Source organism: Morone saxatilis, unplaced genomic scaffold (genome assembly GCF_004916995.1).
Source record: "Morone saxatilis isolate NCDOM2014 unplaced genomic scaffold, NCSU_SB_2.0 Contig15, whole genome shotgun sequence".
Classification (NCBI taxonomy): domain Eukaryota; kingdom Metazoa; phylum Chordata; class Actinopteri; family Moronidae; genus Morone; species Morone saxatilis.
Genome location: NW_023339707.1, coordinates 22,911,658 through 22,933,676, shown reverse-complemented (window position 1 = coordinate 22,933,676; position 22,019 = coordinate 22,911,658). Strand labels below are relative to the sequence as shown.

Genomic DNA, 22,019 nt, shown 5'->3' with positions numbered 1-22,019 from the left:
ATGCTGGGTGGTGGATTTTGCTACCTTTGGACAGAGCAAGAGCTAATAGTAACCCTCCCCCCCCATTTCCAGACTTTATGCTAAGCTAAGCTAAGCGTCTCCTGGCTCCAGTTTTATAAACACCAGAAAGATATAAAAAAGGTATCAATCTTCTTATCAACCTCTCATCAAGAAAACCAATAAGCATATTTCCCAAAAGGTCAAATTATTCCTTTGAATAAACCAGAAAACAGGATCAGATATTTTTGCTTACATGAAATGATCCAACTGACTGCACTTAACAGAGGCTCACTTCATCCATGAGTGGCCACCCTTTGTGCAAAGTTTAATTTCTCCTGTGATGGCAGGAAGTGACACAATCACGTCTGTCAAAAGGACTGTGTCAAAGATCTGCGTGAGTGAAAGCTGAGAGAAACCCTGCAGTGTATATCAATGAGTAGTCTTATTAGCCTAGTGCTGCAACTCAATCAAAGGTCAGGCAACAGTGGTGGAGTCGTACTTTAGTTAAGGAGGAGAGGCGGAATCCCTTGGCCTTTTCCTTTCTGGCGTTCTCGTTGAGGTAATTGCCAATGGCGAGGAGGTACTCCAGCACGGAAACAAATGACCCGGAGTTGTTCAGCTGTGTGCACATTCTGATCTTCTGGTTAATCAGCTGGAAGATAAACACAGGGGCACAGAGCAAAGTCATTTTGTTTTGTAATCCGACCGCATACAGACCCTCGCATTCATTTCTCCTCAAAACAACTGTGAAAGTTAAGTGGAATAAGACTGAAGCTTGTTTAGGGGCTATCTGTGCTGACAAAGCTGAAAACAAAAATAACTCAAGGCTTCAGAATTTTACATTATAAAGATAAACAGCCATCTCACAACACCTCATTTGACCTCATAAAATGAATAATCATGGCTTGGTTGTCTGGCAAGCCTATTATTTGGTATGCAATTGTGTCAAGTACAAATATCCCTCAAGAATATTGCACAATTTTCCTGTTTAATAACCAGTTCTGAACAGACCCTGTTGAATATGGATAGAAATCATACTGAAAAGAAATGAAAGTGGGATGTAAGGTTTTGCCAATGGTGTGTTGGAGGAAAAAGGAGTTGATGCTATGGGAATCGTAGTCCTTGACAAAGAGTTAGCTTTTCCAAATAGGGTCCATACCAGCCAGCAACAACACTCCCACCATATGCTCCTGTTTTAAGAATAACTTCTCCAAAACCTACCAGGGGGACAACCTCCATTACACAGAAGAGAATGCAGATATCCAGCTACATTAAATCTACTGGCTTTGTACAGGACCATCTGTACTATCATGAAAAACTACTGTAGTTTTCATAAAACATAATGGAAAAAGCTCAGCATGCCGTGTAACTTGCTTTTAGAGCGCCATCTCATTTGGTATCAAAGTTCAATTTTACTGTCAAAAAGAAAAGTGTAATTATTTTAAAACCAATTGTTTTAAAATAATGCTTTGTTTTAAAGTATGCCATTCGTTCCTTTACAGGTCCGGTGTGTAACATTTAGGATCTATTGGTAAAAATGGAATGTAATATTTATAGGTATGTTTTTATTCAAGTATAATCACCTGAATATATTAATTGTTGTGGTTTTGTTACCTTAGAATGAGACTTTGATTATTTACAGATGCTGCGTGTCACCTTCCATTGGGTCCGCCATGTTGAACCGCCATGTTTCTACAGTAGGGGTGTTTGTGTTTTTTTGTGCATTCACTGCCACTGTAGTCTCTCCTTTGTGCTTGGAGGGGGAGGATGAACCGAGACCACTAGATGCCACTAAATCTTACAAACTGGATCTTTAAAGACACAATGAAATGAAAAATATATTTTCCAAATAAATGTAAAAAAAAAAATTATATAAAAACCCCTATCCTTCCAGTAAAATGTTAAAGAAAATAAAATCTAACTAGTTGGTTTGGAAAATGCATGTCTGGTTATCTTTCGTTAAAGAGCAGTGCACAGCCGCTACCCTAGTCTTTCCTATGGGAGCTTCCTACGGGACTAAATGGAGTCAAATAGGTCTACAGCCCAGTACCCCAGAGCTCTGTATCACTCAATCCACACTCACTTTTCCAATCAAATCTGAAGGTTTTGATTTAATCCCTGTTGTGACTATATCCCGACTACATTTTCTGCTTCATTCGAAAACATATCACATTAAAAAAGCTAAAGATGCTCTAACTTCGATTTCACTGTGACTTTAATTTGAAAACAGAGGTACGAAACAAAACTGCTGAAAAAGCTACATTTGGTTTTATCATTCAGTACATCAGAGCTTCAGGGGATGCATCCCTGTCCAGAGCTCTTCTGCCTGTCTACTGCATCACTGGCTTTGGTTCTGTGTCCTTGCTTCTCTTTATTTATATTTGGAAAATGGTTTCACAGAGAGCACAGCAAACATTTTAAAGAAGGAGTCGGGCTGATAATGCAGAGTAAAACCTGTCATTGTCATCGGCAGTGAAACGTAGCACCAACAAGCACATTGTAGGTAAGAAACATCCCTCAGGTGGTGACTTCTCCATTTTCTCTCCTCAAGCCCTGTCTGTCAGGTGGTGGGTAAATCCTTCTTAATGTTTGGGCTTTAAGAAGTCTGTCGTGTCAGAGAATCGAAGGATTTAGAGTACTCTGCGACAGAGAGGACCCTAACCTCTCCATGTTTGAACACATTGTATTGTGAGACAGTGACACGGTATGCTGTGGACAGTAGATTAGAAAGCAGTTTGTCACAGAGTACCTGCATGCAAATACCAACATTTGATCGAAAAGTGACCTCTTTTTTAATAAATCTAAGTTAGAACGCAGTAGAAAGAGAAACAATATCAGGAAGAAAAAGCCAAGAGTAAATTGAAACTTAATGAAATTGCTAATCTTTCTTGTCAAGTCATCTCGCCAGCACACGATATGTTTGTCTCTGTGTTTTAGACAAAGAAAAATTGCTGTCACAGTCAATGGATTACAGTGCCATCATTCTTATCCATTGTTTCTCTTCATTCTCAGACAGTCAGCAGACAAGAGATTAGGACTGGAGCACTGATGCTGAAAGGAACAGAAGCTTGAGAGAATCACATAAAAAAAAAACAACAACAAAAAAAAGAAAAACAACAGAGAAGCTTGGAGGTATTCTTGTCTGAATGCAATATCTTCACACCCTGCAGTCCCCAATGCCAATAAACAGCAAACCTCTATAAGAGTGTTAACGTTTAGTCTGACTAATGATGAACCTGAAACGTCTACATACTCGCACTGCACAAGCCTTAAACATTTGGCTGTGTGTGTAAGGCTTAAGAAAGCCCTAAAATAAGCTTATAAAGAATATACTGTATATTTAAATTGTAACTTTGTGGCGTTTATTTAGTTTTACCTTTTTATTTAAAAGTGATTTTCTTTGAAGAGAGTCCAGAAGTTTGTTGAATGAAATTAAATTCCTGAATTCTTCCACAGTACTTTCTAGTGAAAACCCCAAAGTGGGTTCTCACTGATAAAGATAAAAACTTCATATGCTTTACTACGGAAAAATTGAACTTGATTTGATTAAGATCCATCTTTTCTACTCCGTCAAATGAAGAGAGGTGTCTTAAAGTGCCTCTCATGCCTTTCTGTTTTCAAGTCTCTTAACTAACCAGCAAATAGAATAGAAACTACTTCACCCACCACTTCAAACATAAAGCTCAAACTGGAGGGGAAAAAAGCTTTCGAGTATTAATGTCAGTTTGTCCCCAGATGGTCTTTTCATTTATGTCTAAAGCCATGATGTGTCTGAACATTAGCATTTGCATTACGGAATAAATTTGCATGTTCCTGTTTCACCACGTGCTGTGCAGACTGTGGTTTTACCCTTTTTCAGCTTGGGATGGGGCACACTTTAGAAACATCTGATTCGACCTTTGATTTGACTCCGTAGGTGATCGAGTAAACTCACAGGCTGCAGGTCGTTCATGCTGATCGGGAGCTCTCTCAGAGTCAGCAGCAGGTCAAGTTGTGTGCTCAGGTAGGGGATGTTGCACATCTGTAGAAGGGGAAAGGTGTGAGCGTAATTGAGTGCAATTATCACATCATCACACAACCTATTACCATGTGATTATTCAGAATTATTTAAAAAACAGTGCTGCAGGGAGTTGAGATACAGTCGCTGGATGGCTGCAGCTTGCTCTCACAGACTCAAGTTCTTTGGCGAGATTACCTCAGGCAACAGTAGAGTGGTGCAGGCCTGTCGACAGGCTGATTTAATAGAGAAACTGAAGGCTTGACACCTTGAAACGATTGGCTGAGCTGCCTAGTCGACCTTTGAGTCGGTGCTAACCTCTAATAAATCACTCCACATTGTCAGACCGTTTCGCTCATGCTCAGGTACTATCTCCCAAAAGGCAAAGGGCACTTGGTCTGACGGATGGTTAAGGAGAGATATTAGGATTAGTGTTAGAAATCAAGGCCATGTAATCATTTGGCTATTTATAAAAATAAAATGTCCCAGAATGTGTCATCCTCCCCACTCTCAAGCATCGTTCTCCTCATCTTGTCACATTTTCTGACACATTTTAAATTTCTAATGGGGAGGTTAACAGATCACACTGATTCCATGCCAAGGTAACGCTGTTATGATTTAATTCCTCCTTGGCTAAAAATGTGTTCTCACATTAATCTCTGCGTTTAAAGAAATGACAATCTCAGACATTTTTTAAGACTTTTTTCTCAGATCCATAATATTTTGAGATATAAAAATACGCTTTTGTAGAATTTCTGCTTTCGTACAGGACAGGATTTAAGTTCCCAGTGAAAGCATAACAGGCATATACAGTGTAGTGCAAAAAATAATAGCCTGCAAAGCACTAGATTTGGATTTATTTCATGTTAAGGAAAAGGTCAGTTCTCAATCACTACAATATTGAGTTTTGTTTCTCTTTAATGGTAAACAATTTGTTCCCAGATGCCACTCTTGTGTCCTCTGCAGACAAACTGAGAGGAAAGTTATTACTGTTAGACAGATAACTCAATTTTTACCTGTCTAAAGGAAAACAAGACATAAGTATCTATAGCCATGCTAGTAGCTCAGTGAGGCTGATAATTGGCAGAGCTGTACATTAGCAGCATGCTAACTTGCTCACAATGACAAACTTATGTTATTAGGTATAATATTAACCATCTTCCATAGTGTGCTAGCATGCAAACATTTGCTAATTAACAATAAACACAAAGTATAGCTGAGGCTGAGGAGAAAGTAAATTAGATTTGCAGGTATTAACTTTGACCTGATGATGAACCATCAGACAGACATTGCCACCCCTAGAGCCACACCGCTGGCTGGACTAAAAAAGCACTACTTGCAAAGCACTAGCAGACCACACATATTGTTAATACAAGGGTATATACAGTGCAGTACAGACAGCAGCTGAGGTCGACTATCCTGTGCGGTACATGGAAGACACATTAAAGTCCAAGTAATAACAATGCTAAAAATTGTTCAGCTGTGATGATTCATAAGAAATGTATCAGCCCTTTCATTTTCTTTAATAATTTAATTGGTTAGGGGGGAAATGTCTGGAATGACTGAAAATTGCAGAACATTAGATTTTTTTTTTTTTCATTCCAAAGACTGAGCAATCAACTCTAATCTTCAACTGATGCAATTTCTATTAAGTGCAATATTTGAATACCTGCCTTAGTTGGCAGCAATAAAAAAGATAGTGAAAAAAAAAGATAGTGATTTCTATTTAGAAGTGTTCAGGCTGACTGCAGTGAAAGCATGTGCCTCTAGAAAGTATGTTTCCAAAGGCGATACCACACTGTTTCTTACATATAAAGATCCCTATATATCCCTCTATATCTGGTGTCAGATATTCCTGAAAAGCACTGTAGGCTGGTCCTGCTGTTCATCTGTTACCCCTCCTGCATCCTTTAGCCAACCGCACACGGGTCAGATGACTGCCAAGTATGCTGGAAGGTGATAACCAGATGAATGCAAAGAGCTTGTCATGACACCCACAGTGTGTGAATGAGGAGGCAGGTGAATGTAGACTCCACAAGCCCTTTTAAAGAAAGTGCTACATCAGCGCGAGCTGCGTTAGATTCTGCACGGGTCACGGTGTCACAAGTCAAATCCAAAGAAAGTTGCCATCTTAATTCTGGTAGTCATAATTCTGGCTAGTAAGTGGTAATACAAACTGTACCTCCATCATGTACTGGTCCACAATATGCAGTTCTGTCACAGGGCCCTTGTGAGATTTGTACATTTCCACATCATCCATGGTGGGGACGTACCTTAAACATAAAAGCAAACATAATATGTTAGTAGCCGTACCAGTACAATGAGTTTTGGTTATCTCACATCAGAAGTTCCTGTATTTCTTTTTCCTATTCTCCACAGAGTGGAGTGGGTCTGTTGCAAAAAGGTGATGTCCCATACTTTTGAGCACCAATCTGATTTAACCACACCCACACTTTGAGTGTTATAACACTACCTACGTTTTTATTACATTTTTAAACTCTGATGTTGCTTTTTTCCCCATGAATATTTAATAGGATAGGAGCCAAGTTTTTAGGCACTTTAACAGTCTTCCATTGTGACTGAATTTGTGAATAAAACTCCAAGCAGGTGTAGATCAGTCAGTAGAGGTGAGAGGGAAATCTAACCAATGAGCCTTTTCTTTTGGAACACATTAGCTATTTGGCTAAATCTGACACATCATAAGGATAAATTACATTAAATTAATTAATAAAGTAACATACAGTAAAGATTAAGTCAAGTAACTGATTGATTGCACCAGAATCGCGTCTAGGCTGCGAAGCAGCTGCCTTGGCTGATTGCAGCCACTCAAGACAATGCTTGTGATTCCACCAGACACGCTGCAGCATGTTTCAGAAGCAGCAGAAACAGCATAGAGAATCCTGTCAACAAAACACCCTGAGTCGTAAAAACGGACAAAAAACGAAAAAAAGCTACATAGCTGGCCCACGGTAGAAGAACCTAAAGAAAGAAATAATGTAAATAATGAAATCAGGGTAAATAAAAAAATATGGCAGGAAAAAGGCTCCACATCTGAAACACTCCTGGTGGGGCATGAAGCCGCGTGCAGGATGGACCAACAACAGTGTTACAGCTCGCTGTGAGGTGTAAAGGTGTACTCCAGGACCCTGTGACATCACTTGTGTGTGTGGTTACTGGTTGAACAGAGCAGATTTCTGTCGTATGTTTCAGCTCAGAGGGGGCAGCCATGGTGTTAAGTTACTCTTTAAGCCTGCAATAACAGATTTTTTTGCCACTTGGGGGCAGCGGAGACAGGCTGTGAACAGCACTGAAATATTAACACCTTTGAAGTTGATACGGCTAGGTGTTAGTAAATAGTTGCTTACACATCCAGCAGTTACAGATCGTGTTTGTGTCCCCCTGATAACTGGACGTCCAATATTCACTCTCCTAGCTCTGTTCTTGGTCTCCACCAACTCCTGAGGGAAATATGTGGCTCTTGAGCTGCTAAATGCTCCACTATGTTCACCAGCTAGTTGCTAGCTGTGTCTGTCAGCTGTTTGATAAACTCACCGTACACTACCTGCTCAGCTCCAAAGCTTTTTCTGCCACTGAAAACAATGCTGACTGTGAACCAATGCAATAAGGTGGAGAGGAACTGCAGAGTGCACCGCAATATGTGACACATATCACCTTACAGTCATTTGATCGATTGTCATTATAAAAATATTTATCCACTTCAGATTGGAAACAATAGTGCACCATAGTCACATGGTTAAGAATTAAGACAAAAATATTCACACATGCAAAAAGAAAAGCAAATAGAAGGATTGGAGAGAAGCTTGGTAACAATCACAAAAGTAGAAACTTTCTGAGCTGATGTCTGTAGGTGCCATAGTGAATATTTTATCGCTAAGGGGAAAGAGTGCATGCTGGAAATGTATAGTGTCTGTATAGTCAGCTGTATATGGATTGGGTTTCAACAGTTTGAACACATTCAGTGGGTATTTATTTGATTAACTTATTCAGAATTGATTGTTTGATTTATTGATATTACTAGTATCAATAAATAGAGGGGGATATTTATCTATATTGTAAAATTTATTTGCATGTAATGTTATGTTGGCGGGTGAGGACCATCACAGAAAATGCCGTTGACAGTGAACAGCTGCAGCTGCTGGCATGGATAATGGCATAGCTGGTTACAGTTGTGCAAAAAGTCTAGGCGAATTAATACACTTAATCTATGCAGTTTTGTTCCTCGTCTGCATATTTAAAATCCAATAAACATAAATGAGTCCATATGCAAAAATATTGGCCCTTATTTATCCAACAGGAAAAAAAGCACATATACCTATAGAACTACAGATTCATTTAAAAAATGTCACGTCAGAACTGGTGATGTCTTTCTTTCTCTATCACAAATACTTTCCCATTTTGACCTTTGCCTCTTTATGTCGTCACATGTTCTGTAATTCCCTCCCTCGGCCGGTCCGATTACATTGATTTCCCATGGCCTGAAGAAAGGCAAGTGATTAAAAGCCAAGTATAAAGCAGCGAGACGTTAATGGGAACAGCCATTTACTTGCTTGCACTGAATTTGAACCCCGCTCATCTTAAAGTGGACCTCCTCCTTCTGTCATTTCCGTGAGTTCTGACCGCAAACCGAAGGCATTCACTTTTTCATGAGCCAGCCTATGTGCCACTGGAGGAGCACCGGTCATTAATATTGCATCACCTGTTGGGAGTGGCTCTTTCAAGATTGTATTCCTCAGGCCTACGCCACAGTGCATTAAAATATATATTATGTTTTCATAGAATAAATAAAATCCTCCACACAGTACATTGGATCACTCTCGCCTTCCAGGAGGTCAGCATCCAAAGCCACTGAGTAAATTGCAGGTAAGAATCAGGAAGCATTTTACCTGCTTTCAGTCTTATATTCCTGAGGGCATGTCAATAGTTTCCATCTCCGCAAATAACCAGAGATAAAACTTTTATTAGTAAAGCTGCTCTGGTAAAAGGTTCTGGCATCTGCTCTTTAGTATTAGAACACCGTGAAGAACTGCTATGCAAACTGTGTCTCCCTCACATGAACTGGCTGTGGTTTCCCCTGTTTCTCAACGTCTCAACTGTACCGTGTCCTCACATCTCTTGTTGATGATGTGCTAAGCTGCTAGTGTCCAAAGGTTTTGTCTCTGCCAATGAAAACACACATCAACCGTCTATGGACTCAAAAAGTCATTCACCTCTCAGCTTCAGTTGTGACACTTATAAGAAATGAGGAATGAATACAAATCAGTGTTTTTTGGCACAAATTCATACCTCCTCAGAGAGGTGATGTGCTCATCAGACAGGCCTCCATCTTCCTCATTAATGATGAACAGTTTGTCCTTCAGCTCTCCCGGTTGCACTGGAAAACTTTTGAGGAAAATATCTAGAAGAAAAAAAAAAAGTCAACACACTCAATAGTACATGAAAGCTTTCCTCTTGACAGATAGTCTTCTTATCCTGCGATGAAATGACTCAAAAAGTATTCTGAAGACAAAGGGTCCTTTGCTTAATTACTTTCCCCCAAATGCCTAAGGGAAATGCACAAATTTGCATTCTATCAAGTCAAAGCTGATGTGATTTTTTTTTTTGTTTTACAGAAAATGCCTCTGCATAATTCAGGAGCTGTGAGAAGCATTCATTAGGAGCCTGCGTCAGTAATTTTAGACATGTATGTAAAACACATGGTGAATTTCACAAAATACATTTGAGATGCTTGAGTCAGTCAGACACTTTGGCATTGATTTGGAATTGTCACGTCCAACTTTCGTTTGTGTGGAAAAACAAGTGGAGCTTTGTATTCTGCACTGCAATATGGCACAGCAAAATGTGCAAACGACGGTGAGTGGCCCAGCCAAGAAATAGTTATAGCATGTAACTCTCCGTAAAAACCACAAATTGTTGTTTTCTACACATTGTTTTTGTGAACAGATTAAAACAAATGAGATGTGTTAAATAGGGAGGAGCTTTTAGGCAGATTTTGTAGGCTAGTTGTTTACCTCTTTTCACTCTTTATGCTAAGCTGCGCTAACTGGCTCCAGCTTCATACCAAACAGACAAATATGAGTGAGGTATCGATCTTCTCATCTAACTCTCAGCAACAAAGCTGATCAGCATATCTACCAAGATGTAAAACTATTATTTTAACTGCCCATAAAGGTTGACTTGGGTCAAATTGTTCTATTGCTGAATCCAAATCACCCAACTGATTGAAAATCTACTCATGACAAAGTGAATAAAATAATCATATTAAATGAGAAGCACTTTGGAAGTACAAAGCTGTAATCATCACGTCTCTAAATCCTTGACATTAAAGACCTGAGACAGTAATTCCCTCACCAGGACCAACAGAGGCTGTCATGTCACATTTTCAAATGAGGAATCACGACATCAAACATCCAAATAATGTTGAGGTCTACTAGTCCTCAAGAGTGAGGGTTAGGCTCCTAGCCTAAAAAAACAAAAACAAGTGCAAATCAAGCCCTTTGTTGACTGGCACTCAGACAAACTGGGCATTGCCCTGGCAAATTAGAGTATAGAGATGGAGAGTGTATCCCACTGGGTACAGGAAGCCACAGGTGTACTTTTAATTAGGTGTGCGACATTTCCAGTCATTAAATAGGCAGCATGCACAGGGGCTCTCGAGGTAAATAACCATATTAGTTGGACACACATTCTAAACAGAAATGCGCTATGATCATACAAACCCACAGTTGATCTCACACATTCACACAACAGTAAATTGCTGCTTATGCATTAATTAATCCGTATTAACAATCGAATAATGTAAAATATAATACTACCTCAGTCACAGGGTCATTTTTCAGGTATTTTAACTTTTGTTTCTAATAGTTCTGCACTTTTGTATACATGATTTCTACTTGTATTGGAGTGTTTTTACTCCACTACAAGTGTTGTGTTTGGTACTTTTACTTAATGAAAGGGTCTGAATACTTCTACCACCATTGATCTCATCAAAGGTGACAGCTAACTCTGACAAATTGCAGAAGCTGGTCTGTGTGAAGACATTTCATTTGATCAGAGTTTATTAAAACTTAAACAGATTTAAAAGTTGCGGTGGCATGCAGAGAAGAGCCAGTTACATCTAATATAAAATTGCAGCACATGCACATTTACACACAATCTTAGAATCTCTGTCTTTCATCTGCTCATGGGTATTTTTCAAAAGAATGCAATCAGAAAAATCTATATGAGCTACAATCTTGTTGTCAAAGGTCTTTTGGATTTGTACTTAGAATACTATAAATAAGTACAAGCATCATTACAGAATTGTCCTATGGTCCGTTGATGCAGCTGATGTTCTTGCTTGCCCACAAGGATCATGTTGATTACCAGAGGAAACCACTCAAAACCGCAGTACAACAGTAATACAACCACCTGCTCAAGCTGTCTAACTCCATCTGCCTCAGTGTGTAACTGCAAACAACATAATGTTTTTAAAGTCACAGTGGAAACAGTAAGAGTGCCAGCTTCATGCCAGATCCTAATCAACAGTTCTTAGTTTAAACATTAATTATTGATCACATACTTGTGATATTATATGATGGAGGTGTAGCCCGACAGTCTGCTGAGCTTTTGCACTATCTTTGTAAAAACAATGTGAGATTTTGCATGCATACTGTTGCTCCCAGTGTAATTGGATCAGATGAATAAATATTGTGGCAAAGAATGAGATATGAGCTGAATAAACAGCACACATTTAGGCAGGTTTGCAGTGATAAACATGCAAACAAGGGCAGGGAAGGCATGTGTGAGTGTGTCTGTGTGGGGGATGCCAAGAGAGAGAGAGAAGGGGAGAGAGGTCCTGTTGGTTTCAGTGAGAGCTGAATCCTGGAGGAGTTCCTGTGTTTTTAAAGTGTAAAAAGGCAGAAATCACCTTTGATCTGATTCTTTTTTTATTAGATAAAAAGTTTATCGAGTGTCTTTTCAGTTGTTCAGAGTGTTGGTCATAATATAGGTCAATAGCTTTAATACAAATGCAGTGATGTAATGTTTAGGTACTTGCACCAGGGGAGGATCTAAAAAATGCTTGGCCACCCCAGCTGCCACCCCAGTTTGGTGTCAAATGCTGTAAAAAATTATAATTATACATAATTTAATGATCTGTTAAGGACATGTTTAGGCAAAGTAATAGGCTTAAGTTCAGTGAAAAAAGAAGATTTGCAAATAAAAGACTTCTAATGCCACCTTTAGATATGAGCCACAATAATGTAATGTTTTCGAGTTTCTTCATTTGGGGGTTTTCCAAGCAAAAAATTATATATGTGATTGTTTGTGATTTGTATATTTTGCCACCCCTAAAGTCTCCATGCCTGTCAATGAATATGTCTCTAGATCCGCCCCTAGACTTTACTTAAGTATTAGCATTTTATCCATACATCTCCACTACAATTCAAAAGAAAATGTTTTCCCCTCTCACTTTGCTGATCATAATTACTTTTACTGGAGTGACATTTTCATTGGGCTTTTACTTGTAATGGAGTATTCCTACTGTATATTGCAGTATTGTTACTTTTAAGTAAAGGATCTGAATATTTCTTCCACCAGTGGTGAAATGTCACTTTCTATATTAATTAATAGGACCAAAGTAGGTGAGACAGCATGACAGAGTTTCCCTTGTTCTTCAAATGTCTAAATCTTTCTAAAGCTTGCAGCAGGAAGATGCATAGCCTCGGGTTGCCTGTAGGCTGTCATCACTCAGCTCCTGCTCCTGACACAACCAAAGTTTCCAGGTCAGAGAGGAGCACAAACTCCAAATGCAGGGGGATTCTGTATCAAGACAGAAAATCGCTGTCGTTGTCATTCAGATCCCCTATCTATATTTTATGAATATGTGAACTCCAATTATGCTGCCGGTTCTCACACACACTGAATCCATTTAGCAGCCCACCACCACATCTGTATCACTTCACCGTGTGTGTGCCTCTTGGAGGAGCTGTGAGAGGAAGCTTCTGAAATGTTCTCCCCAGGCTTGGGTCTTGAAATATACAAACCACGTACACTCAGTTAATCAAAAGTGAAAAGCCATTAGATGAGATATAGAATATGTTCCACCTTACAATAGCTCTGCAGATTGCATGGGCAGTTGTGACAGGATTGGTGACACACTGCCCCCTGCAGACACGTAGGAGGAACACCCATCTATCTGCTTTACAGCCACCGTGGCATCATTATAGTCTCAACCATCGTTTTAAAAGAGCAAAACGGCAAAATGGTTCTCAGGTCATCTTCCTCTTAATTGGGCAATTAAAGTCTAATTTATGAAAATTAAAAATCCTGACATTAACACTGCTCCTACAGAGAGTCTTATTATGTGGTGCTTCCCTCTGGTGGTTTTGGAAAGAGCTTATTTTACAACATCTAATCCACTGAAGGAATAAACTCCTTTATTTGAGTTAATCCAGAAGAATGCCATTTCATTACAAAATGGAAATTATATTTATTATCTTGCTGGCAAAATCCAATTTCCATCACAAAATGCTGGAAATTATCTGTTGCAGTGGACAATATTTATAAGCAACATCACCTCAGCACTCAGAAACATATTCATTGTTGAGCTACTCACTGAAGTTGTGTGCAACCTTCTGGTTGAGCATAATTTGCTGGGTATTACTCGGCTCAGCCGCTCCAAACGTCCCCAGATCTTTAACAGCAAATTGCTCATATAAGCGCAATGTGTCGATTTCAATCCTCTTGCTGCTTTTTTGTATCCAAAATGATTTTCCAATCTGCCAAGAAACAAATTAATTCAGTACTGAGACAACTCCATTTTATGAGGAAATCAATGTTAACATTACAAAGAGCAACACCGGGGAAGCAATAACTGACAGACAAAACAGAGAATAATTTCCAACAATGATGCAATATGAGGAATGATGAAGTAAAAATGAGGCTGCAAGTAACCTTTCTGTGTATAACACTGTATTTAAATATGAATAATTTGCTCTAATGAGAGCCTTTCTGGGCTTTATCCTTAACTGTAAACATATGGTAATTTAGTGTCTTCTGATGAATGAAGTTTTAACTGAAAAGTGACAGTATCTTACTCTTATGTCTATACCTTCTCTGAGCCAACTACGTCCCAGTGGAAAGCCTTGGTGCATGGTTTTCTTGAATTCGTCCTCAGATTGAAGGGTAAAGGTGGGGGCAATGGGATTTTTGGGGGTGCAGGCACTTTCACCACTGAAGAGCCTGATTCCTGGGTAAGACTCTCTGGGACTGTGGAAGAGGATGTGAGGGCATTGTTGGAGGGCGAGGGTTCAGGGGAGGTGGGTGAAGATAAGGCAATAACACCAACGGGAGAGGTCGGTGATGGGTCGGGAGGCAAAACATCAGGCCCGGAAACCTGAACAGCAGTCTTCACAGTGCTGCGAGGTTTAGGAACAGGCGTTGTGTGATCGGCTGAGGGACTTTGACTCGTGTCATCAGCTGATTGATGATCACCACCAGCAGTAGTGAGATCTTCATTTTCACTATCAACTGTAGGATAATTGAATGTCATATTTTTACCATTTGATTCAAGATCTGTGTCGGTGTTCTCCGCGTCTTCGGCTATGCTGATATTTTGTAGACCCCTTATTTCCTCTGGCATTTGTTCAGCCCTGGACTTCCTCTTCCAGTCTTTACACAGTTTGTCAATGGCCTGGACCCAAGCATCCCGCTGCTCCTGGACAGCCCCAGGGGGAGTAGTTTGATCTGGTAAAGGGACCTTGAATCTGCAATAAATCAATAAAACTTAACTCAACTTCCTTCATCGGCTGAGATAGGTTCAGTAATTAACACTTTAGGCCTATATTTATGACATTATGACTCAATGGAGGCTGCATCATAACTGTTACCAAAAAAAGCGGCTGACTGAAATTACACACTATTACAAGGTTGCAAATATATTTGAAAACAAACACAGCTGATGTGATAGACAGAATCCATTAACAGCTTTTTGTTGTGATTACTTTACCACATTTTAATAATCCTCACTCACTGGTACTCATTTTTGTGGGTGATCAGAGTGAAAGTGTCTGGGCTGGGAGTCTTCTGTACGCTGGTGTTGCCGTCTGACAGGTGAATCACGACAGACACGGGCACGGAGGATGTCACCTCACCGTCGGCGGGGCCTCGTCGCCTGAATGGCACCAGTGTTAGCTGGCCTGGGTGGAGTTGGACCTCATATCTGGAAACAAAATGAAGTACTGTGTAATATAAGCCACAATAACAGAATCTGAGCTGTGTCCCAGTTCCACCAGCTGTATTCAGCATACTGATTGTGTATTGGTTTAGTATACTATGTGTTTTACTAGGCTAAACTTTAACCCCCCAATACCGGATTTCTGAGGCCGATACTGATCAATATTTGGGATTTAAAATCAATAACTTGTATAAATTACCTCAAACCTAGTTTGGCATATCTGTGTTGTGATTTCTTGTCAATCAGTGGTGTAGTACAGGGTATACGCAGGTATACAGAGTATATTATTTTTCACTTAGCACTTAGCAAACCCACTTCTAAATCCCCTCTAATGTGCAGCATTCAGATAATTGTTTACCTAGGATGGGGAAGGCATGACATAAGTAAGAAATAAGTACTTCACTCAAAAGGAATAATTATGTAGTCGTCTCATCCATCTGTCAGCCAGTATTTATTGAAAAATCTGCACCTCTTCTGTGTTCTGTTAAATTCATAATGACTCTTTCTAAGCAGCAAGCAGCAAAAGCTATGCAAATACTACTACTGTTTTTTTAGGTGAACTAAGTATGCAAGAGTAGTCTTACATGTCACTGATTATAACTCAGGGCATTTATCGTTTGATGAAAGGGCTGTTTAAAGTAAAAGAAAAATTCATAACTGCTACAAAAATTGGTTATAAATTAAAGAGTGTACCCAACCCCCACTCCTGGCACTACTACATCATTGTTGTTAATCATCAGCCAACATAAAACACTATATCGGTCTAGCTCTATTCTGTACAAACAGATTATGGTGCAACAAAAGCGGCAACAAACATCAATGTGACAAAGAGAAAGCAAAATGTAATAGTTGGGAAGTACACTTCATCGCTGTCATGCCAGGCATATGTACAGTATGAGAAGATACCACTCTCATGTTAGCTAAGCCTGGAGACGGTTAGCTTAGCATAAAGACTTGAAACAAGAGGGAAACAGCTAGCCTGCCTCTGTCGGAGGTCACATAGGGTATGTGTGTTTATATGTGTAGACAGCCATATGGTCAAATGCTTCTTTTGATTTATTCCCTTTATTTCAACTTTATTCTCAATATTTAGACTTTATTCTCAATATTTAGACTTTATTCTCAATATTTTGATTTTATTCTCAACATTTCGACTTGATTCTCAAAAAAAAACTTCCTTCTATAATTCTTTTTTTTTTTTTAACTTATGCCTGGCCCTAATACTCCTTCGTAGACACAAATAATTACTCAAAGCAGCGTATTTTTTATGTCTTAGTCTGGAGGGGATCTTTAATTGTGTCACTTCTCCAGCGTGCACAAAAGACAAACGCAAAACCTACTTAGAATTCACAGTCCTGATTTAAAAAACAATTTATAAAGTGAATTAAAAATATGTATTTGTAACTGGGAGCGTTGGTCTGAACACGTAGCCACAAAGAATTGATCATCCCTAACTATGCTGCACATTTGTTGTGTAGCTGTTTTAGAATAGCAGATAAGGACACATCCGTACTTCACCCATCTGAATGATGCCAGGCCGCCTCGGTGCAGTAACAAGACGCCTTGCTGAAGGGTCTGTGATGCTTGAGGCTGCTGATGCGTTTCTGCATCGCTCTCTTCAGGATCACTGTATATGTTCCCATAAATTATCTGATTCAGGAGTTGAATCATCTGTTCAAACAGAGAGAATCACCAGCATTAAAAAAAAATCCCTGTGAAAGCATCAATAACAATTGGCCACAAAGGAAAACAAGAATAACATCTTCCCTCCTCTTAGCACAAATTGTTTTAACGGTAATGACAGGCCCAATAGAGTTGTAATGGAAGTAAATAAGTATGGCGGTTTTCAATGTGCTGGTTTAATTTTATAGTTTAAATGCACCCACAGTAAGTATAAATTCACCTTGTGTTTGTCCTCCAGTGAAGTGGCCTCCAATTCATAATCATGATGTCCTTTAAAGGAAATGGAGAACCTGGAACCCACTCCATCATCACAACTCTTGACAATGGAGAAGGGAAGTTGTCGCTTGATGATACCTTTCTCAATGCTGCACAGCATTTTGGTCTTGAAATCAATCTGGGTCATCACAATGAGAGGGTTTAAATAAGTGAATAAGCGCATATCTACTGTACATACATCCATTGTCATCTACAGTATAACCACTTATCCTTCGCAGGGTCGCAGGGAGCTGGAGCTGACATTGGGAGAGACACTGTATATACAACACAGTGAAAAGGGTCATATTTATACATTTTTTATTTTAGCCATGCTAGAAGCCTGGTCCAAACTGAAATATATGCAATGATTTTTTTTTTTTACATACATTCACAAATCCCACTGATTTTGTTGACCACTTTTCCTGTGGAAATTTGGGACGGACATTCCTGTCCCCCTCAGGATGCACTGTAATTACTTTGGTGATCAGTTATCTTCATTCATCTAATACTTTGGTTTCTGACCAAATACTTGCAGAATGGCATTCCTATTCACCTCAGATGGACAAATGTTAGCCTGCTAACACCCTGCTGAACTCGCTAAACATCATTTTCAGCATTGTATAGCATTGCTGTGTCTAAGTAAAGTTTCACAGAGCTGCTAGCATGGCTGTGGGCGCTTTTTTTATATATAAAAAAAAAAAACTCACCTGAAGAACCCGCTTCTGCCATCTGTAGTGGTTGTGCTTGCGAACACTGAAGTTGTACTGTGAGGGCTGCTGTTCCTGCAACAACAGCCAAAAAACTCAAATGTCAGACATTACTACCTAATAGGAAAACACCTTTTAGTCATTTTAAGGTCAGCATCTTTTATTCTTTGACTGTTTCCTGCTGCGGCGTAGAAGATTAGCAACAAAATTCCTTCGGAAAAAAAAAACCAGACACAGATTTATTTAAAAACCGATCCAGCAGGCTGAGCAGCTTCTTAGCATAACAAGGAGCAGAAGTCTGTCATTTACAAGACAGGTTTCCTCCAACCTGTTTTTTTTTTTGTGTGTGAAGATTTGGGTCAGGATAGCATTAAGAATGGAAGCAGTAACTTCCTGGAGTCTTGTTGTCACTGTGAGGTTGCAGTGCGGACTCTGAGGGGGGGCAGGGAGGGAAAAAATAAAAAGGGCACAACAACTTTTCTAGCATGTAGTGCTGCCGACATGGCACTGCATCACATTGTCTCCACTAGAAGGTCACCTTAGAGGGCACTATATCAAATTTTCTTGCACATTGGGCCATCCTAGAGGGCACTTAATCATGTTTCATCTATCGTAGGGGCATCCAAGAGTGCACTTTTGCAGCTTTTTTTTTTCACCCAGCTCCGACTAGTTCCCTATTTTCCTCAAAATAGAAGAATAGAAACTCTGCCATACTAAAACTCAGGTTTACATGAAAATTTTGGGATCACAGCCCGCAAAATACTGAGGAAGCTTGGTTTAAAATGGTCGTACCTCTTTAGCCAGGCTCTCCTGTTTGGGCAGATTACTGTCCTTCCGTGCCTCTTTAAGAGCATCTTCAATAGTCAACTCTCCCCTCTTCACCCGAGTCATGAGGTTCAGCTGCATCTCATTGCTCAACTGCAAGCACAACAACATGGGGGGGAAAAGTGTAACTGTATTATTAACTGGAAATGTTAGGATTTCTTTTTATCTTTCTACGTCCACATTTAAGCAGCAATTTTGATTGTGAACCAAACATATTGTATGTGAACAATTATGGTTCATATTTCCCAAAATATGCATGGTAAAGTGACAAAAAGAGGTTTGTCTTGCATTTGGTAAACTAACAAATAACTCACAGATCACAACTATACGTTTAGTTACATAAGAATAGACCATGTACTACCACTAATAAGACTAAGCACATTAAGATCATAATCTATGTACAACAACCTCCTTACTTACTATAAATAAGTAACAGTAATTAGAAGGAAACTCAATGGCCTGGTAGTGGTAGAATACGGTTATCCAGAACAAGACATTAATTAATGCTTTATAATGATTAATAAAAAGACAATATGCCACTAATATGCATGCTTATAAGCATCTATGCTCTTTCATGCTCAGGTCTATTTAGGCATCATGCAGCATTTAGCTTTAACAATGCTTCACAGAAAATAAGTGTTCTTTCAGATATGTGTGATGGTTGATAAGAAAGACAAGTTTGGTCAGTCTCAACTCAGTGGAATTGTAAAGAGGAACCACTGTGCTGCGACGTACAATCACCATCTGTATCTGTCAAACATATGCTATTACAGGAACATACAGCCTTCCTCAAATCAGTCATTGTCTGTCAAGTTTCTGAGTAAATAAGCGTTCCTTTGTGGGAAACTACTAACAGCAGGGAAGTCAGCTTGAATTGAGGAAGTATGCTTGAGAGATTTCCCACATACTGAACTAAAACTGTGTCCCCTCTTACCACACAGGCCTGACGTTAATGAAAGTGAGGGGGCTGTTTTCTCTGGAGCGGTATACAGGAAAGCTGTTGTTTTGGTATAGTAACTCTGACACCTGCATTGATTTCACACTTTTATAGACAGACAGGGTAAATTGGAATTTGACACTTGCTGTTTAAAGCATTTACTGCTTGATGCTTGCTTTCTTATTTAAGTATATAAACTGAAATCGTACCTGTGGAAAGTCCTCAGTGTGCTTTTCCATTCTAGATAGATTGTCTTTCTTCTTTGGTCCTAAACTTGGCATGTCATACAAAAATCCATGCAACCGCTCAGTCCATGAAATTGATCCTCTTTTTAAATGATCAATGTAAAAACTGTTTTGTTGTTGGTGTGGTTTTTGTCATGCGAGACCTAAACAGAGATCTGCGTCTCTGACTGGAAAAAGTTGCTCTGATTTGTGTCTTGTTTCTACCACCGCCCTCTTTCAGCTCAGGTTACACTTCTTCAAGGTAAGGCTGACAGTGGTTCTCCAGCCACGCCTACAGGAAACACACAAGTTTTTCTTTGTCAGGACGGCAAACATTTCCTCTCTGTTTACATGTCTGCACTTGCAGGACAATCTGCTCATCTGCTGCTTTGTCCAGGAGAGAGCACTAAGAAACTGAAGCTCTTCCCTAATACCCCTATTGATACAACACAATACACTAATACAAGCTATATCTCAAAATCTAATTGTCTATACATGAAATATGATATAATTTTACTGAAAGGTTTGCATGGAACTGGTCCAAGAATCACAGCTAATTTGTATGAAAAGGGGTACTTGTGGTCCACACTTCTCTTTCCAATTGTTCCTGTTAGGAGCCATTTTTTTAGCTTTTAACTAATCATAGATGTATGCGTGCACTACATACATGAATGTGGCAACATATAGCAGGCTGATACTGAAACAAAATATTACAAAAATGTATTTTAAATAACATTTCAATCTCATAGTATTTACATTTTTTTGGAGTATTATTTGTTTTTTTTTATTTTTTGCATTTCTGTAGAATACACACATCACCAGTGGTACACACAGCACAGATTGAGAATCAGTGGTGTAACAGATACAAAGGTTGTAATGCCTGAGTATTTTACCTCCAAAAACTATTGCCTACTTAAAAATGCTTTTTCAGCCTTCGGATAATCTTCTCAGAATGCAAGAATAACATTACAACATACATGTATGTATGTAATAACATACAGTATCTACAAACAAAACATGTTCTTTGAGCTTTCTTGACCATTTTAAGTAGTTTGTTTAAGGAATTAAACTGTATTTTTAATAATTTACATTCTGTATGTGTCTGTCTTGCTGGGCCTGTCCTCTACTTTCAATATTTTAATTATAAGGAAATCTGTCATTTGTGCTTTTGATTCAATAATTGGTGTGCACAAAATACTTCTTTTTTCAGATTTATGTGAATTAACAACCAAAATTACCAACCAGCTAAAGGAAATACTCACATAAAGCAAGAAGAAGGTATATCAGAGAACTCAATATTTAATACCATTCTCTCACTGGCCAGTTTAAGTTGTGGCTTATTAATAATGAACTATGTCAACATTAGTATATTAGGGTCCTTTCTGCTGTCTTCTTGTTGTCTGTCTTGCCCTTGAATGTTTAATATGGATTTATTAATTATTGGTGGATGAGTGCCGTACTATTGTGTACATATTTTTTAAGATATCTATTTTAGGGCATCTGGCTAAGGAAGATTAGCCTTTTATGGTAACTCTAGTTCATTACAGTTTTTTTCTTCCAGTTGATCAATGAGTCTCATCAACTACAAACTGGATGACAACTGCTTGTGGTTTAGTATGAACTCATTTAAATGGTAAGTGAATTACACATACTGTACTGAGGGACTTTATCCATAACAGGTCGATTATCAACAACAACATTATAGTTTGATGCTTTTATTAATGAAGAGTAATCCAAAGTTATTTTCAGATAAACTGTTCAGAAGTCTACTAACTGAAATCACCTTTTAACCTAATATCTAACAAAATGCTCAAATAAAGTGACATAAGTTAAAGCTGCAGTAGGTAACTTTAAAAAAAATAACTTTTTGTCATATTTCCTTAAATGTTCACTATATTCTGACAGTACTACACGAGACTGATAATCTGTGAAAAAATCATGTTCCTATGGCTCCTCCTGGTGCTCCTAATGGCCTTTGCAGGCATCCACCGGGCCTGAATGAAAACAACCAATCAGAGCCAAGAAAGATAGAAAAACACTTTGAGTTGGTGAGTTGGTGGATATTTGATAGATGAGTCTCAGTTAGTAAAAAATGATGAAATATGTACATTTTAACATTCCCCATTACCCCCTCATCTGTCCCCCGCATCATCCC

The 22,019-nt window shown here is 39.0% G+C and overlaps 1 protein-coding gene across 1 annotated transcript in view; it reads right to left on the bottom strand.

Annotated features, from left to right (window-relative positions):
- LOC118323868 (formin-like protein 6) overlaps nucleotides 1-20,045 on the bottom strand; it is a 33,364-nt gene extending 13,319 nt beyond the window's left edge. Inside the window, exons 1-12 of the mRNA XM_035655926.1 lie at nucleotides 19,850-20,045; nucleotides 18,671-18,796; nucleotides 17,879-17,953; nucleotides 17,137-17,310; nucleotides 16,747-16,904; nucleotides 15,030-15,218; nucleotides 14,109-14,763; nucleotides 13,614-13,776; nucleotides 9,302-9,413; nucleotides 6,180-6,270; nucleotides 3,935-4,021; nucleotides 500-652 (exon numbers count right to left, since the gene is read on the bottom strand). Coding sequence (XP_035511819.1) covers nucleotides 500-652; nucleotides 3,935-4,021; nucleotides 6,180-6,270; nucleotides 9,302-9,413; nucleotides 13,614-13,776; nucleotides 14,109-14,763; nucleotides 15,030-15,218; nucleotides 16,747-16,904; nucleotides 17,137-17,310; nucleotides 17,879-17,953; nucleotides 18,671-18,796; nucleotides 19,850-19,921 — 2,055 coding nt within the window. The 5' untranslated portion in view covers nucleotides 19,922-20,045. The remainder of the gene's footprint in view (nucleotides 1-499; nucleotides 653-3,934; nucleotides 4,022-6,179; nucleotides 6,271-9,301; nucleotides 9,414-13,613; nucleotides 13,777-14,108; nucleotides 14,764-15,029; nucleotides 15,219-16,746; nucleotides 16,905-17,136; nucleotides 17,311-17,878; nucleotides 17,954-18,670; nucleotides 18,797-19,849) is intronic.
- Between the last annotated feature and the right edge of the window lie 1,974 nt (nucleotides 20,046-22,019).